The sequence below is a fragment of the Macaca mulatta genome, chromosome 16, assembly GCF_049350105.2.
Source record: "Macaca mulatta isolate MMU2019108-1 chromosome 16, T2T-MMU8v2.0, whole genome shotgun sequence".
Lineage (NCBI taxonomy): Eukaryota > Metazoa > Chordata > Mammalia > Primates > Cercopithecidae > Macaca > Macaca mulatta.
Window position 1 is genome coordinate 12,233,801 of NC_133421.1, and position 21,095 is coordinate 12,254,895.

The 21,095-nt window shown below is 47.6% G+C and overlaps 1 protein-coding gene and 1 long non-coding RNA gene across 14 annotated transcripts in view; one reads left to right on the forward strand and one right to left on the reverse strand.

Moving 5' to 3' along the window:
• TMEM220 (transmembrane protein 220) overlaps positions 1 to 6,412 on the reverse strand; it is a 21,585-nt gene extending 15,173 nt beyond the window's left edge. For 5 of the 11 annotated variants that reach the window (XM_077969604.1, XM_077969601.1, XM_028835767.2 and 2 more), the window contains exons 1-4: positions 5,966 to 6,412; positions 5,202 to 5,231; positions 2,122 to 2,182; positions 914 to 1,037 (exon numbers count right to left, since the gene is read on the reverse strand). In XM_077969604.1, the coding sequence (XP_077825730.1) occupies positions 914 to 1,037; positions 2,122 to 2,182; positions 5,202 to 5,231; positions 5,966 to 6,220 (470 nt within the window). In that variant the 5' untranslated portion in view covers positions 6,221 to 6,412. 11 annotated transcript variants of the gene reach the window in all.
• Positions 5,943 to 21,095, forward strand: part of LOC144335337 (uncharacterized) — a 273,701-nt gene continuing 258,548 nt past the window's right edge. For all 3 annotated transcript variants that reach the window (XR_013406113.1, XR_013406114.1, XR_013406115.1), the window contains exon 1: positions 5,943 to 6,079. This is a non-coding gene — a long non-coding RNA (uncharacterized LOC144335337). The remainder of the gene's footprint in view (positions 6,080 to 21,095) is intronic.

Sequence of the window (21,095 nt, forward strand, 5' to 3'; positions counted from 1 at the left end):
TGTTTAACTTACAGGTCTATGAATTTTGTTGTTGGCAGATGTCAGCAGGAGTAGAAAAGAAAGGAAAGGCTCTATTAATAAGTCCTCGGAGACAAGGGTGGGAGGAAGCAAAGGAAGAAGTGATAACATAGGAGCAAGTGGTCATGACAAGGAAATGATACAAGACATACCAGGGCAAGCCTAACAGGTTGACTTAAAGTTTTGATCTCTAGGTTGGGCACGGTGGCTCATGCCTGTAATCCCAGCACTTTGGGAGGCCAAGGAGGGTGGATCATGAGGTCAGAAGTTCAAGACCAGCCTGACCAACATGATGAAACCCTGTATCTACTAAAGATACAAAAATTAGCTGGCCGTGGTGGCGCACTCCTGTAATCCCAGCTACTCAGGAGGCTGAGGCAGAAGAATAGCTTGAACCTGAGAGACAGATGTTGCAGTGAGCAGAGATCATGCCACTGCACTCCAGCCTGGGTGACAGAGCAAGTCTCCGTTTAAAGAAAAAAAAGTAATGACCTCTGGGATAGCTGATCACACTCGTAGATAAGATTCTGCCTTAAACCAGAACTGAATCAGAGGCTGACAGTTATCATCATATTAGATCGGACTGAGTATTACTGTATAATACCCTTGCTAGTTACAAGGGGGCCAAAGTCCAACGGCCTGACAGTAATATAATATAATATGTAATGACTGCCAGTGGCAGTGATAATGAAGTCTGATAGATGGGACTGGGTTTGAATCCCCACTCCATTATTTCCTCAATTTCATCAGCTTATAAAAAAGAATACCTTCCCTGCTCCGCAGGGTACATTGGGGGAATTGAGTTACCATTGTGCTCAGATGGGGTGTTGCAAACAAGATTCCTCAGTTCCAGCCCACAGTTCTATCCCTCCACAGGGCAAACATCACCGCTCACCTGCCTTCTTCCTCATGTAAGATGTTCTGTTGTGTATGACGCAAGAGGTAGTACGCCAAGCCAACAGCCCACACCATACAAAAGAGTATGTGTATTGCAGAGATACTTTTCCAAATAACATTACCTAAAAATAGACGTCCTGATGTTGTTAATCGTGGAACCACAGCCCACAGAAAAAATATGATCTTTTTGTATGTTTTGCCATAGTCTGCTTTCAAAAAACACATTCAGACCCTCTCACCCCCATCGCCCTTTTTTTTTTTTTTTTTTAGGACAACACAGAGGTCATAGCACTGATTATAAACTTCAGTGGCCATTTCTTGTTTGAGTTGCTCAGCAGCTCCCCTTCCTAAGACGATTACCCTTATTTTCTTTGGGGATGCACCATGTCCACACTCCCAGTCCATGTTTCCCAGCAAACTGGACTTTGGCTAGGTCAATCAATGCATGTTATCTCCTCAGCCACAGTGATTTGGATCAGCACAAACGGACAAGCAATCAGAGCCAGCGACTGCATTCTGAGACTTTGGTAGAGTGAAGAAACACAGTCCATATTCCACTGGACGTGGTATCGTGAAGATGTGAACAGGGGCTGCAGGGCCACTGTGTGGAGCCCAAGAGTGAAGTCAGCATGACAGACGGTGGAACTGAGAGGTGGAGAGAAGTTAAAAGTTCCGAGTCCACCAGCCTAAAGCCAGCACCACCCCTCACCTTTTTCAGTAAACTGGACCAATGCCTTTTCTTCTTAGCTCATAGCACATTTGAGTTCTTTTTCTAGCTTGTATCTAAAGAGGCCCTAACTGATCTACCTTAAAGATGCAGATGGAATTCTAGCTCCGTACATCTCCATACGGGGAGCCCAGGCATCTAGGGAATTAGAATTTTCCCCACCAAGGTGAGACTCATTAGTCTTTATTCTAAGGCCCCTGAGAACATTTGAGCCCCACTAGGAGAAATGATTTTAAAGAAAGTGAAGAAGAATCTGTCCTGTCACTTCGGTAAAACAGAAGACGCTGTTTTATAGCAGATCCTTCTGACATGTTCCTGGAGATGGGTAAAGATGATTAGAATTAGCCCCTCTTATTATCAGAAATGAGAAAAAAGGTCTAGAGAGCCCCGTTTTACTTCTGGGAGTTGGGCAGATAGACCCTCGTTATTATGAGGAAATCCGATTTGCTGTCTCTCCATTTAGAATGCAAGGCTTATACCTGTGACTTGAGGGTTAAGTCCAACAAGCAGGGTCAGTACTGCAGGGATTGTGTATACCACCTGTTAGCAAAAAAGGGAGGAAATTACGTGAGTGAAGATGTATGCCCAATATATGAGATGTTCAGAGATATGTAGGAAGTAAAGAAAGATGAGATCAGTGGCTGTTGTTCTCCATGATTTGCCTCTAGTTTCAATGGAGATTGACAAAGTGGTAGACTCTGCTTTTGTGGCACTTACCATGCCTGCCTGCAATTTTATCTACCTTCCTCCTAGACTATAGGCTATTCGAGAAGCTCATTTACCTTTGAGCTCTGGCACTGAGCATAGGGTTTGACTTTCCAGTCTCTCTCTCCCAAGCAACTTTCATGCCCAAATGGCCTTTCCCCACTTGCATAAAAGAAAATGTTCTTTGAAAAGCAGGGCAGGAGCAGCCACGATGCTAGATGGCCCTGCTGGTTTGGACCCAATGGACCATCCAGGCCAGTGCTGCATCTCTTTGAGACCACAGAAAGTTTTCTAATAATGCATTCACAATCAACTGTGCCCAGTAATAAGGCCAGGGTCTTCATTTTGGAAACTGCTGGTAAGTTGTTTGGAAATGAGAAGTCTGGCCCTAAGGAGGCCCTATTCCTAAGCCTCGTTCAGAGCAAGCAGGCTCTAGCCAAACTTACTATTGGTGTGCATGTGTTGTTGGCGGGGAGCAAATAGGATGGGTGGGTTTCTAAGAAGGATGGGGACTTTCTGAGCAATGTAGCCGTTTAATCACATCAATTTCTGTGCTTATGTCAGAAGAAGACGTTAAGGCAGGTGCCAGGGGTCCATGTGGGAGGCAGTGGAGGGCTGAACTGTGAATGAGGGAGGATGTCTATGGGGACGTGGGGTCTATTCTTCCTATTATATCATCTGAGCATGAGTGAAAGGTAAAATGTGCAGGTACTACGTAGATAAGCAATTAGACCTATATTGTTTAATTATTTTATTTATTTATTTTTTTGAGATGGAGTTTTGCTCTTGTTGCCCGGGCTGGAGTGCAATGGCGCGATCTCGGCTCATGGCAACCTCTGCCTCCTGGGTTCAAGCAATTCTCCTGTCTCAGCCTCCCAAGTAGCCTGGATTCCAGGCATGCGCCACCACCCCCACCTAATTTTGTATCTTTTTAAGTACAGTCGGGGTTTCTCCATGTTGGTCAGGCTGGTCTCAAACTCCCGACCTCAGGTGATCCATCCACCTCAGCCTACCAAAGTGCTGGGTTTACAGGCATGAGCCACCGTGCCCGGCCTAATTAATTTTTTAGAGATGAGGGTCTCGCTATGTTGCACAGGCTGGCCTCGAGCTCCTGGGCTCGAGCGATCCTCCTGCCTCAGCCTCCTGAGTAACTGGGACTACAGGTGCATGCCATCATGCCCGGCTCAAATTTATTTTGTGTTTCAAGGGGCTCTCCAAGGCAGTGGTAAGGAACAGAGGGATGTTAAAGACGACTGAGATTCTAAACAAGGACGACTCAAAGAATGATTCTGCTGATAACAGAAATGGGTGAGTCAGGAGAAGTAGATTTTGGAGGGAAAGATGCTAGGTAGGTCCTTGGGCATATCTGAGGAGCAGTGTGACATGCAGGTGAATATACACAGCAGTCTTTTGGAAATTCACCATGCAGCTGGATGCCTGAGACTTGTCTTCAGGGAAATAATATTTGGAATTCAAGATATGGACCAGGGTGCCAAGGCAAAGGCAGTTTGATTTGATTCAGAGGCATAGTGATCTGGATAGTAAATATCAGAATGTGGTTTTATTGCACTAAAAAAACAAAACCTAGATAGAATTTTGTGTTATAATTCCAAATACCATCATCCTTGTTGCTCCTCTGTCAGTATTATTCTAAAGTCTAAGAATCATCCCCTTGGTGATACTGTACAGTCTTGTGTATCTATATTGAGAGAAACTGGGCAAAATTCAGATATTTTGGAAGATAAATGATAGAACCGGGCACGGTGGCTCACGCCTGTAATCCCAGCACTTTGGGAAGCTGAGGCAGGTGGATCACCTGAGGTCGAGAGTTCAAGACCAGCCTGACCACCATGGAGAAACCCCGTCTCTACTAAAAATACAAAATTAGCCGGGCATGGTGGCGCATGCCTGTAATCCCAGTTACTCAGGAGGCTGAGGCAGGAGAATCACTTGAACCGGGAGGCGGAGGTTGCGGTGAGCCGAGGTCGCGCCATTGCACTCCAGCCTGGGCAACAAGAGCGAAACTCCGTCTCAAAAAACAAACAAACAAACAAAAGATATTTAGAAGATGTATGGGACAATGTCCCCCTCCTCCAAATGGTTCAAATCAGAGCATTGCTTATATGAAGACTGTAGGTTTTACAGGATTTAATACTTTCTTTTTTTTTTTTTTTGAGATGGAGTTTCAGTGGCACCATCTCAGCACACCGCAACCTCTGCCTCCTGGGTTCAAGCGATTCTCCTGCTTCAGCCTCCCAAGTAGCAGGGGACTACAGGAGCATGCCACCACGCCCGGCTAACATTTGTATTTTTTGGTGGAGATGGGGTTTCACCATGTTGCCCAGGCTGGTCTCAAACTCCTGATCTCAAGTGATCCACCCGCCTCAGCCTCCCAGAGTGCTGAGATTACAAGCGTGAGCCACCTTGCCCAGCCAGGAGTTAATACTTTCTAGAAATGTTAAGTCACTGAATTAGCAGAATCACAGAACTTAAGCCTGCTATTTCCCAGTCAAAGGTTTGCATTGAGTCTCTGGCTAGAAACCGAAAGGAATGGTTCAACTGGTCTTGAGAGGCCTACTCTAGGTCCTCAAGAAAGTGTCCTCAGTTGGGCCATCTAACCAAAGGGAATACTGCAGAAAGACCTGTTTCCAGAAAGTTCGAAATTCATACACACATTACATTAGAACTCTGATCCTGTCTACTAATATTTTAGGAAAAAGAGCTTACCAAGGGTTTGATTTTTAAGTTTCTAAGAAAATTAAGCAGGGAGGAGGGGTAAAGACAAAACCGTGTGTTTTGTGCCATTCCCCAATTCTTCCAAACGGAGGAAATCCTGGAAGCGGCTCATACTCACCACCCACAGCTCTGCATCAGGATCATTTACCTGGAACGTCAGAATACAGAAGTGTTAGCAGACATCCTGTGCTGTTCCATTCCTTTTAAATTCATTTGTTAAGTACTTTTTAAAATTAATGTGTTAAGTGCCAGACACTGCAATAGGCGTCGAGGATACAAAATCTGAACAGGATATAATCCAGCAGATGAGGGTGGGTGACGGTATTTGTGACTGACACAACAGATGTTTTTAACAGGCATCCATACATTTTTGAAAAGCCTTCACAGGGGCTCTGGAGAGGACTCACCAAACCCGGAATGGGTATTTTAAGGGCCCTCCACCCCCACCCCCCACCAGTCTCAAGAAATGAGGGAAATTACTATGAAGGGGGTCCCCAAGCCGACTAGAAAGTTTAATGATGCTATAAAGGGTTTTGTTCTGCTTCATCTCCTAGGCCCTGAGATGTGTCCAGTGTCGTCCGCGGACTGGACGTTAAGGCAGGGGCCAAGGCCGCTTCTGCTGAAGTCCCCTGGGAAGTTCCACGCGCGGAACCAGCCCCTTCCAGGGTATGAGCCCGGGTGTGGGACTCGCTTCCATGAACATATCCACGTCTCTTAGACGGGGGAGAAAGTGGGGGCTTCCCTAGCAGAAACCCCAAGTGCCGTCCTCCCCATGAACTGTGCGCCCCTGCGACTCTGCGGGCTAGTCAGTTACACGACCCGCCACGCCAGGGGGCGGAGCTGGGAGCCGGGCGGGTCCCCCTCCCACCGCGGCCGCCTGACCTGCACGAAGGCCGCCATTGCGAAGAAGGCGGCCATGAGCCCGTTGCAGGCCCGCCACAGGGAAGGCGCCATGGCTCGGGGAGCGCGGCGGCGCGGGGCGGCGACTCCTGCCTGGTACGGACCGGCTCCCTCCTTCCGCGGAGGGACCGAGACCCCGCCCCGGTTTCGGTCCCCTGGGGACACTGCCTTGGCAGTCGCTCGGCGCCAGGGGCGGGGAGGGAAGGGCGTGGCTGGAGCCAGTACTCGGCGTCCCATTCAGCCCGCCCCGAACGCCGCGGGGTGGAGGCGGCGCCGTCCCCGTTTCGCGGATGGGAAAGCGAGTCCCACCCGGAGCGCAGGTCTCGGTGGTGGACAGAACTCGAATTTGAACCCAAGTAGGTTCAACTCCAAAGCCTGTTTTCACTAAAGCTACCTTCCTCATATTAAAAAAAAAAAAAAGAAGAAGGAAAAAAGGAAGGCAGGCAGGCGGGAGGGAGGGGAGAGAGGTAGAAAGAGAGAGAGAGAGAGAGAGAGAGAGAGAGAGAGAGAGCCGGGCGCAGTGACCCACGCGAAAGAAAGAAAGGGTCGGGCGCAGTGGCTCACACCTGTAATCCCAGCACTGTGGGAGGCCGAGGTGGGCGGATCACCTGAGGTCAGGAGTTCGAGACCAGTCTGGCCATCATGGTGAAACCCCGTTTCTACTAAAAATACAACAAAATTAGTCGGGCGTGGTGGCGGGAGCCTGTAATCCCAGCTACTCAGGAGGCTGAGGCGGGAGAATTGCTTGAACCCGGGAGGCGGAGGTTGCAGTTAGCCCAGATTGTGTGCCACCGCACTCTAGCCTGGGCGACAGAGTAAGACTCCTCAAAAAAAAAAAAAAAAAAAAAAGGTTTTTACAAAGATAAGAAAGAAAGAAAAAGAGGGGTGTGTGTGTGTGTGTGTGTGTGTTCTGTTTAGTATTTATGCATTTCCTTCCAAAGCTCAGGAACTTTCAAATCCCTGTAAGCGTTATGGTAATTTCTAGAGTGACGACAGTTATATTAACATCTTATACGGCTCACAGCTTTTCCGCAGACAAGCTCATTTATCTTCATGGGCTTTTATTATAAAAGATATTTACATATTATACATATTTACAATTCTCTCCCGCCACCAAAACCAACAACATTTCCAAAATTGCTCATGAATTTCTTATGAACCAAAGACACTGAAATATTCACTGTTCTCCCCTAGTCTGTCTTGTCTTTTTCTGTTTTGTAATTCGCCCTTCTGCTTAGTTCCTCCCCGGTCTCATTTACACATCCATAGGCCTCATTTCTGCTGTTTTAAAGAGTCTTTATCGCTTCAAATCAGGAGCTTCTGTGCCTGTCCGCCTTTCCTTTGAGCTAAATCTCCTCAAACTGTCTAGTTTTTTTTTTTTTTTTTTCTTTCCCTCTGAATTTCATTCTTTTCACGAAACACTTATTTCAGGAATGTGGTCTGCTCTGTGCCTGGTGCTGGGACCATGAAGGTCAGGTGCTGGGACCAGGCAGGGAGCCTGGTGGCTGGCGGGGAGTGGGCACCCGTGTTTGCAGAGGTGGGGTGGGGACAGCGGGGACCAGCACTGGGTGGAGTACCACCACTAAATCAGCCCTGGGATTGGAAACAAACCAAGACTACTCTCACTGTCCTTTTCCTTACATAAAAGAAAAAAATGAAAGCTGCATTCCCCCTGCACCCCCAATTCGTATGCTAAAGGCCCTAACCCCCAATGCCTCAAAATGGGACTGTATTTGGAGACAGGGACTTGATAGAGATGGTTAAGTTAAAATGAGGTTATTAGGGTGGGCCCTAATCCAATATAACTGGTGTCCTGATATGAAGAGGGGACAGTTACAGAGGGAAGACCACATGGGCACACAGGGAGAAAATGGCTGGCTGCAAGCCAAGGGGAGAGGCCTCATGAGAAACCAACCCTACCGACATCCTGAATTTGGACTTCCAGCTCCAGAACTGTAAGAAAATATATTTCCGTTGTTTAAGCCACCTAGTCTATGGTACTTTTTTGGGGCAGTCCTAGCAAATTAATACAGGGAATGATTATAATATCCACAAGGAGACAATGGCATGGAAGTACTTTTAAGCTCTTGAATGCCATACAACCACCATGAAGTTGTACAGTTTTCACTGTTGTCTGGGACTTTCTTTTTCTTTATTCTTTTTTTTTTTTTGAGACTAAGTCTTGCTCTGTTGCCCAGGCTGGAGTGCAGTGGCACGATCTCAGCTCACTGCAACCTCTGCCTCCCGGGTTCAAGTGATTCTTTTGCCTCAACCTCCAGAGTAGTTGGGACTACAGGTGCCCACCACCATGTAGGGCTACCTTTTTTTTTTTTTTTTTTTTTTTTTGTAGAGATGGGGTTTTACTGTATTGGCCAGGCTGGTCTTGAATTCCTGACCTCATGATCTTCGTGCCTCGGCCTCCCACAGTGCTGGGATTACAGGTGTGAACCACTGTACCTGGCCAGGACTTTCAAAGTCACCTTAGTGAGCGTCTGTTGGTTTTGCCTTTGCAGGGTTCAGTCCCCTTTCTTCTAGGATCAGTGTCTTTAGTACTGTGGGTTACCACACGCACTATGGGTGGATGTGGACTACAGGGCTGACCATTTTCCCCTCCTTCTGGGGATAGGCAGGTGACTTTGGCCTGCCAGCTGACATATCCCCTTCTGCCGACCACTGTGATTGGGTCTAGAATGGATATAGGGTCCAAATTGCCCAGATTCAATACTAGGACCTGTATGGGACTTAGGGTTGTCAGTAAAGGACAACCTCAGTTGAACTGAATTTTGGATCATCAATGATGTGTTCCAAATATTTGCTAAATCCTACTCAGACTATTAAAGAGAAGCTTTCTTTGTGATGAATGTCTAGAGCTGGTAGAATGTGAGCCTGGAGCTGTCGGGAGAAAGCCTCACAGGGAGAAAGGCTTTCCACGGGTAAAGTCACTGTAGAGGAAGTGGACCTGAGATAAAGGCCTGGATCCAGCCATGCCTGAAGCTGGAACAATCTGAAAACCAACAGAGTCTCTTCTTTACATAAGCCCATGTGAACTGGGTTTTTGTAATTTGCAACAAAGAATGATGACTTGTAAAGTCACGATCCAATAGTTAAGGCAATGTGTGAAATCCTCTCAAACCTTATGCTGTAGGTTTGTCTGGAATTTGCAGAGACACGGAAGAGAAGGCTTAGTCTGAAAAGTAATGAAAAATACGTTTAAATGAGTCCAATACCTCAGACAGCTCTGCTTGAAGAGTAATTTCGTTTTCCTTTTTAACAAAAGGCTGTGATACAACACTGCAGAGAAGATGAAGTTTTAAAGGGAGTGGGGTCTTGTCAAAGCTGGTGTCCCTCTGCAGAAAGGGCAGCACAAAAGACCCTTCATCCTGCTGGACGCTCCCTGGCTGCCCAGTCAGTGACAGCATCATAAAAGCAATTGGAGCCACAGGAGTGAGGCGAGCTGGACTCACTTCCCTGCTGGAATCCAAGAATGGCTGGACATCTGTCCTCTGAGAACTTGGAAATAGAGATGCTTGCTTGTTCCCTGAGAGTAGGGTTATTAATCCAATGCTAAGAGATGGAGCAGAGAGAGGAAGCTCATATAAAGACACAAATGGCCTCCCAGGGTCACAGGATTGAGAGAGAGAAAATGAATGCATGAAAGTGTGTAAAAGAAGAATGTCAGCAAAGTAGGATTGATGGGTTCAGAGGCTCCAAGTTAGGTCATCTGGAAGGCAAGCATAGACCAAGTCCATCCTCACACAGACTGGAGAGAGTGCTTTGCTCCACCAGATGTGGACACTCACATTTCTTGGTCGGGCCAACCTCTTGGGGGCTGATGTGGGTTGAAAATTTCACAAGCTCAACCCTCCCTTTACTGTGATTCCAGAAGGCCAATTTTGGAGACTTTGGCTTCCTGCCTAGCTGGCCTACAGAGTGGAGAATATGTGGTTCTTCGAGCCAGGTGGATTTCAAAGTGTGTATCGATGGAATGCCCATGCCATTCTCTTTTATAGACTGGTTTTCCTTGTAGCAGTCTCCATTATCTATCCTTCGAGGTGTGGTCAGCTACTCTGGAATGTGGTGGGGGTGGAGGCCGGACAAAGTCCGAAGCAGGGCCATCACCAGTGAGTGGCTCCTGCCTTTGCTGGATGTCCAGAGTGTGCGTGTGCTGGTGATGCTCCCAAGGTGACGTACTGGGAGCAAGGATTACAAGTATCAGAAACCACTGCCTGTGCCATCTACCTTCCTCTGTCCAGCACACCAGACACTAGATCAGCAAAGGCCAGGCCATACTGTCTCCAGGCTCTGCTGATTCCATGTGAATGAAGTGAGGATGTGACTGTGACCTTGAGAGACACGGTGTTTGCCCTTGTAGAGCTTACAGGCCAAACAATAATTACATGAATAGGTAGGGGTTCCAGCCAGCAATGGTGGTGATGCTACGAAGGAGAAGTGAGGCTGCTATGGGAATGTATGAAACCAGAGAATCTGACCTCTTCCCAGGGGTTCCAGAGACCTCCTGAGGAGGTGATTTTCAGGTGTGCCCCGAAAGATGAATGGGTGAGGACAGGTGAAGACTTTAGGGACCGGTGCGTAAGGCCAAGAGAGAAGTGCTTATGAGAAGACCCCAAATCCTTAAGGTCTTCAGAGGTTGGCAGGGAATGAGAGTACAAGTAGACATAGATGAGGCTGGCACGGTGCAGGTAAGGAGTTTGATTTTATCCCGGCTGGGTGTGGTGGCTCATGCTTGTAATCCCAGCACTTTGGGAGGCCGAGGCGGGTGGATCATCTGAGGTCAGGAGTTCAAGACCAGCCTGACCAACATGGTGAAACCCCATTTCTACTAAAAATACAAAATTAGCCAGGCATGGTGGCGCATGCCTGTAGTCCCAGCTACTCAGGAGGCCGAGGCAGGAGAATCGCCTGAGCCCGAGAGGCGGAGGTTGCATTGAGCTGAGATCACACTATTGCACTCCAGCCTGGGCAACAGAGTGAAACTCCATCTCAAAAAAAAAAAAGGTTTGGTTTTACCCCAAGTATGCTAAAGAGCCCCTGGAGCACTGAGCAGGGAGAGCATGATGGGAGGTGTGCTTGGGCTACCCCGTGGAGGAGGATGCACTGGGAGAGCCCAGAGAAGAAGCAGAGACTGGCCATGAGGTGCTTGCAGCAGGCCAGGAGAGAGAGAATGCTGGCCAGGGCTAACAGGGTAGCAGTGGCTGTGGAGGGAAAGAAGCACGAATGAGTGATGTTGGGGAGATAAAGTCAATCGGGCTGTATACAGGGAATAAAAAAACACTTCCACGCCTCATCTGATGACAAAATTAAGTTTTCGAGGCTGGGCATGGTGGCTTACACCTGTAATCCCAGTGCTTTGGGAGGCCAAAGTGAGAGGATCACTTGAGCCCAGGAGTTCAAGACCTCCTGGGCAACAGAGCAAGACTCCATCTCTACAAACAATTTTTAAAAAATTAGCTGGGTGTGGTGGCATGTGCCTGTGGTCCTAGCTTCTTGGGAGGCTGAGGCAGGAGGATTGCTTGAGCCCAGGAGCTCGAGGCTGCAGTGAGCTGTGATTTGCACCACTGCATTCCAGCCTGGGTGACAGAGCAAGACCCCGTTAAAAAAAAAAAAAAAAAAAAAAAAGGATTTTCAAAATCATACATGGCAGATTACACAACAAATAAAAATAATTGATAGTAAATAACTTAAAAAAACAAGTTTTTGATTCTGCATGGCTGAGAACAGAAGGCAGAAGGTGAGCTCTTCAAGGGAATGGCAAAGCCCTTCCCAGTGTTGCCTTTGCTTCGTCCAGAATCAGTGACTGTCAGCCTTTGCTAGCAGCTACCTGGCCTCGATTTAGAGTCACCTGATCTCCTTAGGTAGGAATGTGAATGCTCTTCTCCTTATACTTTCACTTTTTTTCCTTTGGTGGAAATTCTTAGGTTTTTTTGTTTGTTTCGTTTTGTTTTGTTGTTTTGAGACGGAATTTCACTCTTGCTGTCCAGGCTGGAGTGCAATGGCGGGGTCTTGGCTCACTGTAACCTCCACCTCCCAGATTCAAGCGATTCTCATGCCTCAGCCTCCTGAGAAGCTGGGATTACAGACGCCCGCCACCACGCCTGGCTAATTTTTTTGCATTTTTAGTAGAGACGGGGTTTCCCCATGTTGGTCAGGGTGGTCTTGAATTCCCAACCTCAGGTGATCCACCTACCTCGGCCTCCCAAAGTGCTGGGATTACAGGCGTGAGCCACCGCGCCCGGCTGGAAATTCTTAAGTTTTAATCTCGCAATAATTGTTCTGTGTGTATGTGTGCTGTTCATGCTCCTAGACTATGCCACAAATTTCAGAAGGTAAGGACTATAACCTATTAATTTTTTCTTCTCTGCAGTAGCACCTGACATACTTGGATATCAACAATATCCAAGGTGAATGGGGACACATTGAAATGTTGTAGGAATGTTGGGTTTGGTAGTGGGGATGTAATAGGTAGCGTCTTGAGTTTACTGAGTTAGGCAGTATTCTAATCAATTCATATATATTAACTCATCTTGTGCCCACAACAGATCAATTAGGTAGATAATACTATCACCCCTATTTTATGGATAGAGAAACAAGGGCACACATTAGCTTTTAAGTACCCTAGTTAAGAAATAAGTGAGTCAGAAATTAGACTTCTTCAAGCTCATGAGAGCATGAGGCCTCCTGCAGGTTTACGAAGGCAGTGAGTGAAGTGGGCTCTCTCTCCCATGAGAGTGGAGCATTTCACTCAACAGTGGCTCTGTTTCCATGAACTGGAAACGGTGGACGGGGTCATCTGTAGGCCAAGGAACTCAATTCTCTAAAGGCTGAAGGGGTGATCTTTGAGGGCCTCCTTTGATGCCATTTTTCTTACATCTTAGCTATTTTAAAGACCAGAAAGATTCTCCACGCATGCCCTTGACCTTTAGAGCCAATTAGATGAAGCTGTATTTGGAGGTAGGAAGAGAAATTGAGTGACTTTGAAGTCATCTTCTCTCTGATCTTGACTTTCTGATTTTGGCCTGGGCTGTTGGAATTGTATGTGTCCACAAGATGGCAGACTTCTGCTGGGAATGGAGTCGAGCGGGCGGGGAACTAGGAGAGGACGAGGGAAGAGTGGGCTGTGCCTCCCCTTGGCTCTCCCAGGAAGCTTGTGATGTAGAAGTCTGGGTGGGTACGAGGTTGGTATCAGTTGGAGGTGAAGAAGTGCAAACAGGACTTTACACTTGATCTTAGTCAACAGGCGGAGAAGCGATTCAAATAGAACTTTGTACCAGGAAATATTTATGCCTACACGAGGGTGTTGCAAGAAAAGAGCTAAGCCTTGCTGTGGTGCTGGCAGAGCTTGAAACTGTTTGCCACCCCAGTACGCCAGGAAATTCAGATATGCTTGAGAGGAGCAATCACTTCTAATGTAGGCGTACTCTAAAAGTAAATGATGATAACAACTATGAATTAATGAGTATTTACGGTAAGCCCGGCTACTGCCCTTTCGTCTCCTGACATCTGAAAGTCACCACAGTTTCTGAATTTCTACATGTAAACTGATACTCACCCTCCTATCCCACAACACCCGAGCCCCTCCGGTTTCCCTCTCTCCGTGAATGGCACCATCACCCATTCAAGTGCTCCTTGTATCGATTGCCTAGGGCTGCTTTAGCAAATTATCACCAACTTTCTTTAAGTAGGGGAATTTGTTCTTTCACAGTTCTGGAGGCCAGTCACCCAAAGTCAAAGTGTCAGCAGGACTGCACTCCCTCTGAGGGTTCTGGGGTAAAGTCCTTTCTTGCTTTGACAGCTTCCTGTGGCTCCTTGTGGCCACATGACTCCAATCTCTTCACATTACCTTCTCTGTGCCTGTCCTTCTGTTCTTCTTCTTTTTTTTTTTTTTTTTTTTTTTTTTTTTGAGATGGAGTCTCGCTCTGTCGCCCAGGCTGGAGTGCAGTGGCCGGGTCTCAGCTCACTAAAAGCTCCGCCTCCCGGGTTCACGCCATTCTCCTGCCTCAGCCTCCAGAGTAGCTGGGACTATAGGCGCCCGCCACCTCGCCCAGCTAGTTTTTTGTATTTTTTAGTAGAGACGGGGTTTCACCATGCTAGCCAGGATGGCCTCGATCTCCTGACCTCGTGATCCACCCGTATCGGCCTCCCAAAGTGCTGGGATTACAGGCTTGAGCCACCGCGCCCGGCCCTGCTCTTCTTTTATAAGATAAGGTATCATCAGATTCAGGACCCACCTGGACAATCCAGGATGCCTCATCTTGAGATCCTCAATGTAATGTCTGCAAAGACCCTTTTGCCAAATAAGGTCCCATTCACAGGTCCCAGGAGTCAGAATGTAGACATATCTTTGTGGGAGCCATCATGATCATTGTAGAAACCTGGAAGTTATTCCTGACATCTCGTCCTTCCTCCTCTCTCAGTCCACCACTGATTCGGGTGAACTTTTCTGCTCAGTAGTCCCCCATTTTTATTCCTGACACCTAGTCCCAGCGATCAGCATTTCCCCCCTTTGAACACATTAACCTCCTAACTGGCTTCCCACCCTATTATGGATGGCATCCACCCTATTATGGATTGAACTGTGCTCCCCCTGCACCCCCCAGTTCGTATGTTGAGTATTTGGAGATAGGGCCTTTAAGGAGATAATGAAGGCTAACGAGGTAGTAAGGATGGGGGTCTAATCCCACAGGGTTGGTATCCTTACAAGAAGAGGAAGAGGCTCCACTGCTGGCTCTCTGCTGGCCCACACAGAGGAAAGGCCATGTGAGGACACAGTGAGAAGAGGGCATCTACAAGCTGGGAAAGAGGCCTCACCAGACACCAACCCCAGTGGAACCTTGATCTTGGACTTACAGCCAGCAGAGCTGTGAGGAAATCAATGTTTAAGTATCATCCTAGTCTGTAGTGCTCTGGCAGCCTGAGCAGAAGAATACTTACTCTGTGCTCCCTCCCACCCAGTCTCCACACTGCAGCCAGTGACTGTATGAGACACAAATCTCCAACTTCTGCTTAAGAGCCTCCCTCCCTTCCTCTCCTCCCTGCCTCTCCTCCCTCCCTCCCTTCCTCTCCTAACTCCCTCCTTCCCTCCTTCCCTCCCTTCCTCTTCTCCCTTCTACTCTCCCTCCCTCCCTCCCCTCCCTTCCTCTCTCCCTCCCTTCCTTCCTCCCTCCTTTCCTCTCTCCCCTCCCTGCCTCTCTCCCTCCCTTCCTCTCTCCCTCCCTCCCTTCCTCTTTCCCTCCCTTTCTCTTTCCCTCCCTTCCTCTTTTCCCTCCCTTCCTCTCTTCTCTCCCTTCCTTCCTTTCCTCCCTCCCTCCCTTCCTCTCCCTCCCTTTTTCTCCTCCCTCCCTCCCTTCCTCTCCTCTCCTCTCTTCCTCCCCGCTTCCTCCCTTCCTCCCTTTCTCTCCCCTCCCCTCCCCTCCCCTCCCCTCCCCTCCCCTCCCCCCCTCCCTCCCTCCCTCCCTCCCTCCCTCCCTCCCTCCCTCCCTCCCTTCCTTCCTTCCTTCCTTCCTTCCTTCCTTCCTTCCTTCCTTCCTTCCTTCCTTCCTTCCTCACTTCCTCCCACAAATGGATCCAAGGCACTCATCTAAGCACTAGGGATCTAGTAGTGAACGAAACAGACAACTCCCATCTGCTGTTCTTGTGTGAAGCTTACAGTCCAGCACCCCTCGCTGCCTATGGCTCTGGGGTTAAAAAACCAACATTTGAACCTGTTCTGCAAAGCCCTGCATACTCGGAGCACTGCCCAGCCTGGTCAGCCTCCACTTGTTCCAGCTCACCTTCCTTCTCCACCACTTCACACACACACACACACTCACACCTCGCCCTGTGGTTACACAGCCTCTTCAATCCTTCCAAAGGGCAGTGCTCCTTTCCCCCAGAGAGCTTTCAGACACTGCATTTCCTTCTGTCAGGAAGGGTCCCTCTTTGCCTTCTTTGTCCTCTTTCCACTCTTAGCCTCCTTACGTAAGCCTGTCACAGGCTCTTAGCAGCTGTCACACCTCCCTTGCAGCACTGATCACAATGGCCATAAATAATTAACTGTACAATTAGTTGTTTAGTATCTGTGTAGCCCACAGAATGACAGGCCGATGAGAGCAATGTCTCTCTTTCTGCTTTTGGTTCCTGCTACCTTCCCCAGGCTTAGCGGGGTTGAACGCGGTGCGTTCTTATTAACTATTGCCACAGGAAAGAGCCAATGAATAAATGAACTATTTAAATCCTAATAAGCCTCTCCTATCCTTTAGATACTTTTGTGCCCAGTTTATAGATGTAAAAGTAAGGTGCAGGTGCAGGGTGGTTAGATAACTGGCCCCAGGTCACCCAGTTAATAACAGTGGAGACTGAAGTAGAAATCCAGAGCTTTCTGATTTCCAAGATCAGGCTCTAAACAGCCATGACTCAAGCCCAGTTTGCTTTAGATGATAATGAGAGAATTCTTTTTTTTTTTTTTTTTTGAGAGTCTCGCTCTGTCGCCCAGGCTGGAGTGTAGTGGCATGATCTCTTCTCACTGCAAGCTCCACCTCCCAGGTTCAGGCCATTCTCCGTCCTCAGTCTCCTGAGTAGCTGGGACTACAGGCGCCCGCCACCACGCCCAGCTAATTTTTTTTTTTTTGTATTTTTTAGTAGAGACGAGTTTTCACCGTGTTAGCCAGGGTGGTCTCAATCTCCTGACCTCATGATCAGCCCGCCTCGGCCTCTGGGGTGAGACAGGGAGTGTCTGGGAAAGAGCATGAGGGAATTTTCTGGGGTGATGATAATGTTCTGTATCTTGATGGAGGTTTCAGTAACTTATTTGTGTATGTATTTGTCCAAACTCAGCATCCATACTCATGAGATATGTTAATTTTTCTGTTTGCAAAGTGTATCTAGAAAACCAAACAAACCCTTAAACCAATATTGAACTCTAGTTCGTGACGTGCTTGCTGAAGTGTTGAGGGCTGCAGCTTGCTTGGAAAATAAGATGGTTGCTGGTGGACAGGGGGAGGAATGCATGGACAGACGTGGGGTAAAGCAAAGAGAGTAAAATGTTACATGTAGAGTCTAGTTGGGGGGTGGTGTATGGGTGTTCACTGCTCAAAACTTTCCAAGTTTGCTGTATGTTTGAAAATTTTCATTAAAAAAGGTCAAAAAAAGCTCATGACCAGCCTGGTCAACATGGTGAAATCCCATCTCTACTAAACATACAAAAATTAGCTGGGCGTGGTGGCAGGTACCTATAATCCCAGCTACTTGGGAGGCTGAGGCAGGAGGATCGCTTGAATCCGGGAGGCAGAGGTTGCAGTGAGCCAGCATCAAGCCATTTGCATCGGCCATTGCACTCCAGCCTGGGTGACAGAGCGAGACTTCATCTCAAAAGAAAAACAAAAACAAAAAACAGTAAAATAAAAATACAGTAAGCCGAAAAAATGCATTTCAAATGCAGCTACTGTTTATGGTAATCAGTAAACAATCCAAAGATGCATGATAGAAAATTATTCACTGTTTTCTATTAGTTTAAAGGGGATGATCGACAGGGAGGATATGGAGAAGGGGCCTGGGAGTGGGGTTGGGAGATGTCTAATTCTTGGCAGGATCTGGAAGAAGAGGCAGCTGGTGGGATCCTCTTCAGGGTAGAGAGGTTACAGAATACAAGACTGAGCCTTTGAGGGCAGCCACCTCCTCCCTGAGGCTTCTGGGGTGGCAGTTAACTCTCAAAGCTTGTTTCAATTATGGGCCAGCACCGTAAGTGCTGTTGCCGACATTATCGGCTTGGCAGTGAAATCAAGCCTGAGCTCTCAGACGCGGTGGGAGGGTCCTGCCCGGATAGTCAGTGTGATGACGTCAATGGTAGAAGGAGGCTGGAGACATGGGCACTCTAATCTGATCCCCAACATTCACTGGTTATGTGGCCCTGGGTGCGTCACTGAACCTCCTCTGGCCTCCGTTGCCTTATCTGTAAAATGAAGACAATAATATTTAGCTAGCAGGGCTGGTATCAGAATTACATATGATGACATTATCAAGGTCAGCTGTGTGTTGCCAAATCTGAGGTCAAGCCTCAGTCCCCTGTTGCTCCCTTCGTCAGTGGCTTGTGACACAGTGGATCAGGCCCTCTGCCTTGAAACGCCTGGTGCTCTCTGCCGGGGGACGTCACTCTCTTAGGTCTCTCTTAACCTCCCAGGCTACTCTTCCTCGGCCTCCTTTGCTGAATCCTTCTCTGAGGAATCCTCCTCTTCGCCCAAATCACAAGTTGGGCTAACCCCGGGGCCCAGTCCTCAGCCCTCTTTTGGGCTCTCATACTGTGCCCCAGCTCCTATGTGATTTCTGTTCAAACAGGTCCAAAGCCAAATCCCGGATACCCTCCCCACAATCAGCTGCTTTCTTTGTAAGTCTTCTTCTTGTTCTAAATGGCACCGTCAATTCTCCTGGTTGCTCCAGCCAAAATCTTGGAATCATCTTTGACCTGTTTTTTCTCTTCCATGCTTAATTCAGCAACAAATCTCGTTGCTTCCACTTTGGAAACATAACTGCAATTGGGCGACTCCTGTCCACCCTCACAGTTAGGAGCCCAACCCAAACCCAAACACCTCACACCTGGACTGTGGCATCTGCTGCCTAACCAGCCTTTCGGCTTCCACTCTTGCCTGTCTAAACCCTGTTTTCCTCACAGTAACTAGAATTGTCCTTAACACATAGATATCGTGACTCTCCTTCATCTCAAAGCTCTCTAACAGCTTCAGAATAAAATCCATGTCCCCAGGATGCTCCCAGGGCCTGTGACCCCTCTGGACTCATGCCCTCCTTCTGCTCATTCTGTCCATCACTGCTCGTTTCCCAGCTGCCCCTCCAACACACCAATGCGCCCCCACCTCACGGCCTCTCCCTGCGCTGTGCCCTCCACTGGACTGCCCTTCCCTTGATATTTAGAAGGCTGAATCTCCCACTGCTTTTCGATTCCTGCTCAAATTGCACCTCATCTTAGAGTCTCTCTCGACTCCTCTATCTGAAATCGGATGCTGTTTCAATCTCCTCGTTCTATTTTTGTTTGTTTGTTTGCTTTTTAGCTTTCCTTGTTGCTTGGCAAGGTGTATTTATTGCTCATTAAAAAGATTATAGTCTTCCTACTTGAATGTGAGCCACATGACAAAAGGGACTTCAAATACATTCCTTATCGCCGTATCCCCAACACGCAGGACAGAGCCTGGCGCCCGGTGGTTTGCCAATAAAGGTTTGTGGGATGGATGAGTGAGTGAAAAAAAATGGCTCGCTTAGTGCCTAGCCTAGAAAATGCACCCACAAAGTGATTATTGTATCATAATAATGGTCCTTTAGGGAGAAAATGGGCCAAATTAGAGGGGAAGGACTTGGTTCTGATCTTAAAGTTAGATCCTGAATGGAAAAATACTTAATCCCTTGGGCAGTTTCACCATTAGTGTGAATCAGAGGTTCCTTTTCTGGCATGGAAGATAGGTTGTCATATGATCCAGAAATTACTGCCCAGAAGTATCCTGGCCATTAGTTCTGTTCTCCTGCTTAAATTCATTCTTCATCTGAGTACAGATTCCCTGTTTCTGCCTAGGGTGCATTCATTTCTCCTTCCCTCCCTCCCTTCTTTCCTTCCTTCCTTCCTTCCTTCCTTCCTTCCCTTCATCTCCCTTCCTTCCTTCCTTCCTTCCTTCCTTCCTTCCTTCCTTCCTTCCTTCCTTCCTTCCTTCCTTCCTTCCTTCCTTCCTTCCTTCCTTTCTTTCTTTCTTTCTTTCTTTCTTTCTTTCTTTCTTTCTCTTCCTTCCTTCCTTTCTTTCCCTCCCTCCCTCCCTTCCTTCCTTCCTCTCTCTCTTTCTTTTCCTTCCTTCCTTCCTTCCCTTCATCTCCCTTCCTTCCTTCCTTCCTTCCTTCCTTTCTTTCTTTCTTTCTTTCTTTCTTTCTTTCTTTCTTTCTTTCTTTCTTTCTTTCTTTCTTTCTTTCTTTCTTTCTTTCTTTCTTTCTTTCTTTTTCTTCCTTCCTTCCTTCCTTTCTTTCCCTCCCTCCCTCCCTCCCTTCCTTCCTTCCTCTCTCTCTTTCTTTTCCTTCCTTCCTTCCTTCCTTCCTTCCTTCCTTCCTTCCTTCCTTCCTTCCTTCCTTCCTTCCTTCCTCTCTCTCTCTCTCTCTTTCTTTTTTGGAATTGGGGTCCCACAATGTCATTCAGGTTTGAGTGTAGTGCTTCTAATATAACTCACTGCAGCCTTGACCTCCTGGGCTCAAATGATCCTCCTGCCTCAGCCTCGCAAGCAGCTGGGACTACAGGCACACACCACCATGCCCAGCTAATTTTTAAATTTTTTGTAGAGACGAGTTCTTGCTATGGGGCTGGCGTGCATTTCTTTGAAATGACCCTAAGCCTGCTACCACCCAGTGATTCCACCCCCAGAGCATAAAGCTTTCCAGTGACTGCAAGACCCTGTCTAAAAAAAAAAAAAAAAAAAAGAAAGAAAGAAAAAAAAAAGACAGCTCTGTTACACATTTCAACAGAGCCGGTGAAAAGACATTTATCAGAAGTCTGCTGAGCAGGCTTTGAAATTAGTTCTGCTCAGATATTGGACCTTCTTATCTCTGCAGACAAATAGATACAGCCCCGTGTACCGTGGGCCAGAAGTGGGCTTTTGATCTCTGTGGGGAGACCTGCTTTATAGCTCTTTAAAAAATCGAATTATGTTCTGTGTAAGTTTATTTTGAGGACGTCATACTCTATGGAAACAAGTAGGATTCCTTTATCAGAAAGGAGATTGTAGGTTCTACAATCACAGAACAAATATACGGTGCCTGCTCCGCTGATCGTACGGTGACTGATGAAGTTCAAATGCTTGATGGAAAGGAGCAAAACAGAGGATATTCATACACACGCACACACACAGGCATAGACTGGGGAGAGGGGAAGAGAGAAAGGGAGAGAGATGGGGAGGAGGGGAGAGAGGGAAAGAGGGGGAGAAGGCGAGGAAAAGGGTGGGAGGGAGAGGGAGAGAGACAAAGCAACTGTTTAAATTTGAGAGAGATGGAAAGGGTTCCAGCTGATGACAGCTACGGGTGTTACTGTATTTCACTTCTGCACCTAGTTGGTGAGCTAGGAGCTAGGGGCAGAGTAAGA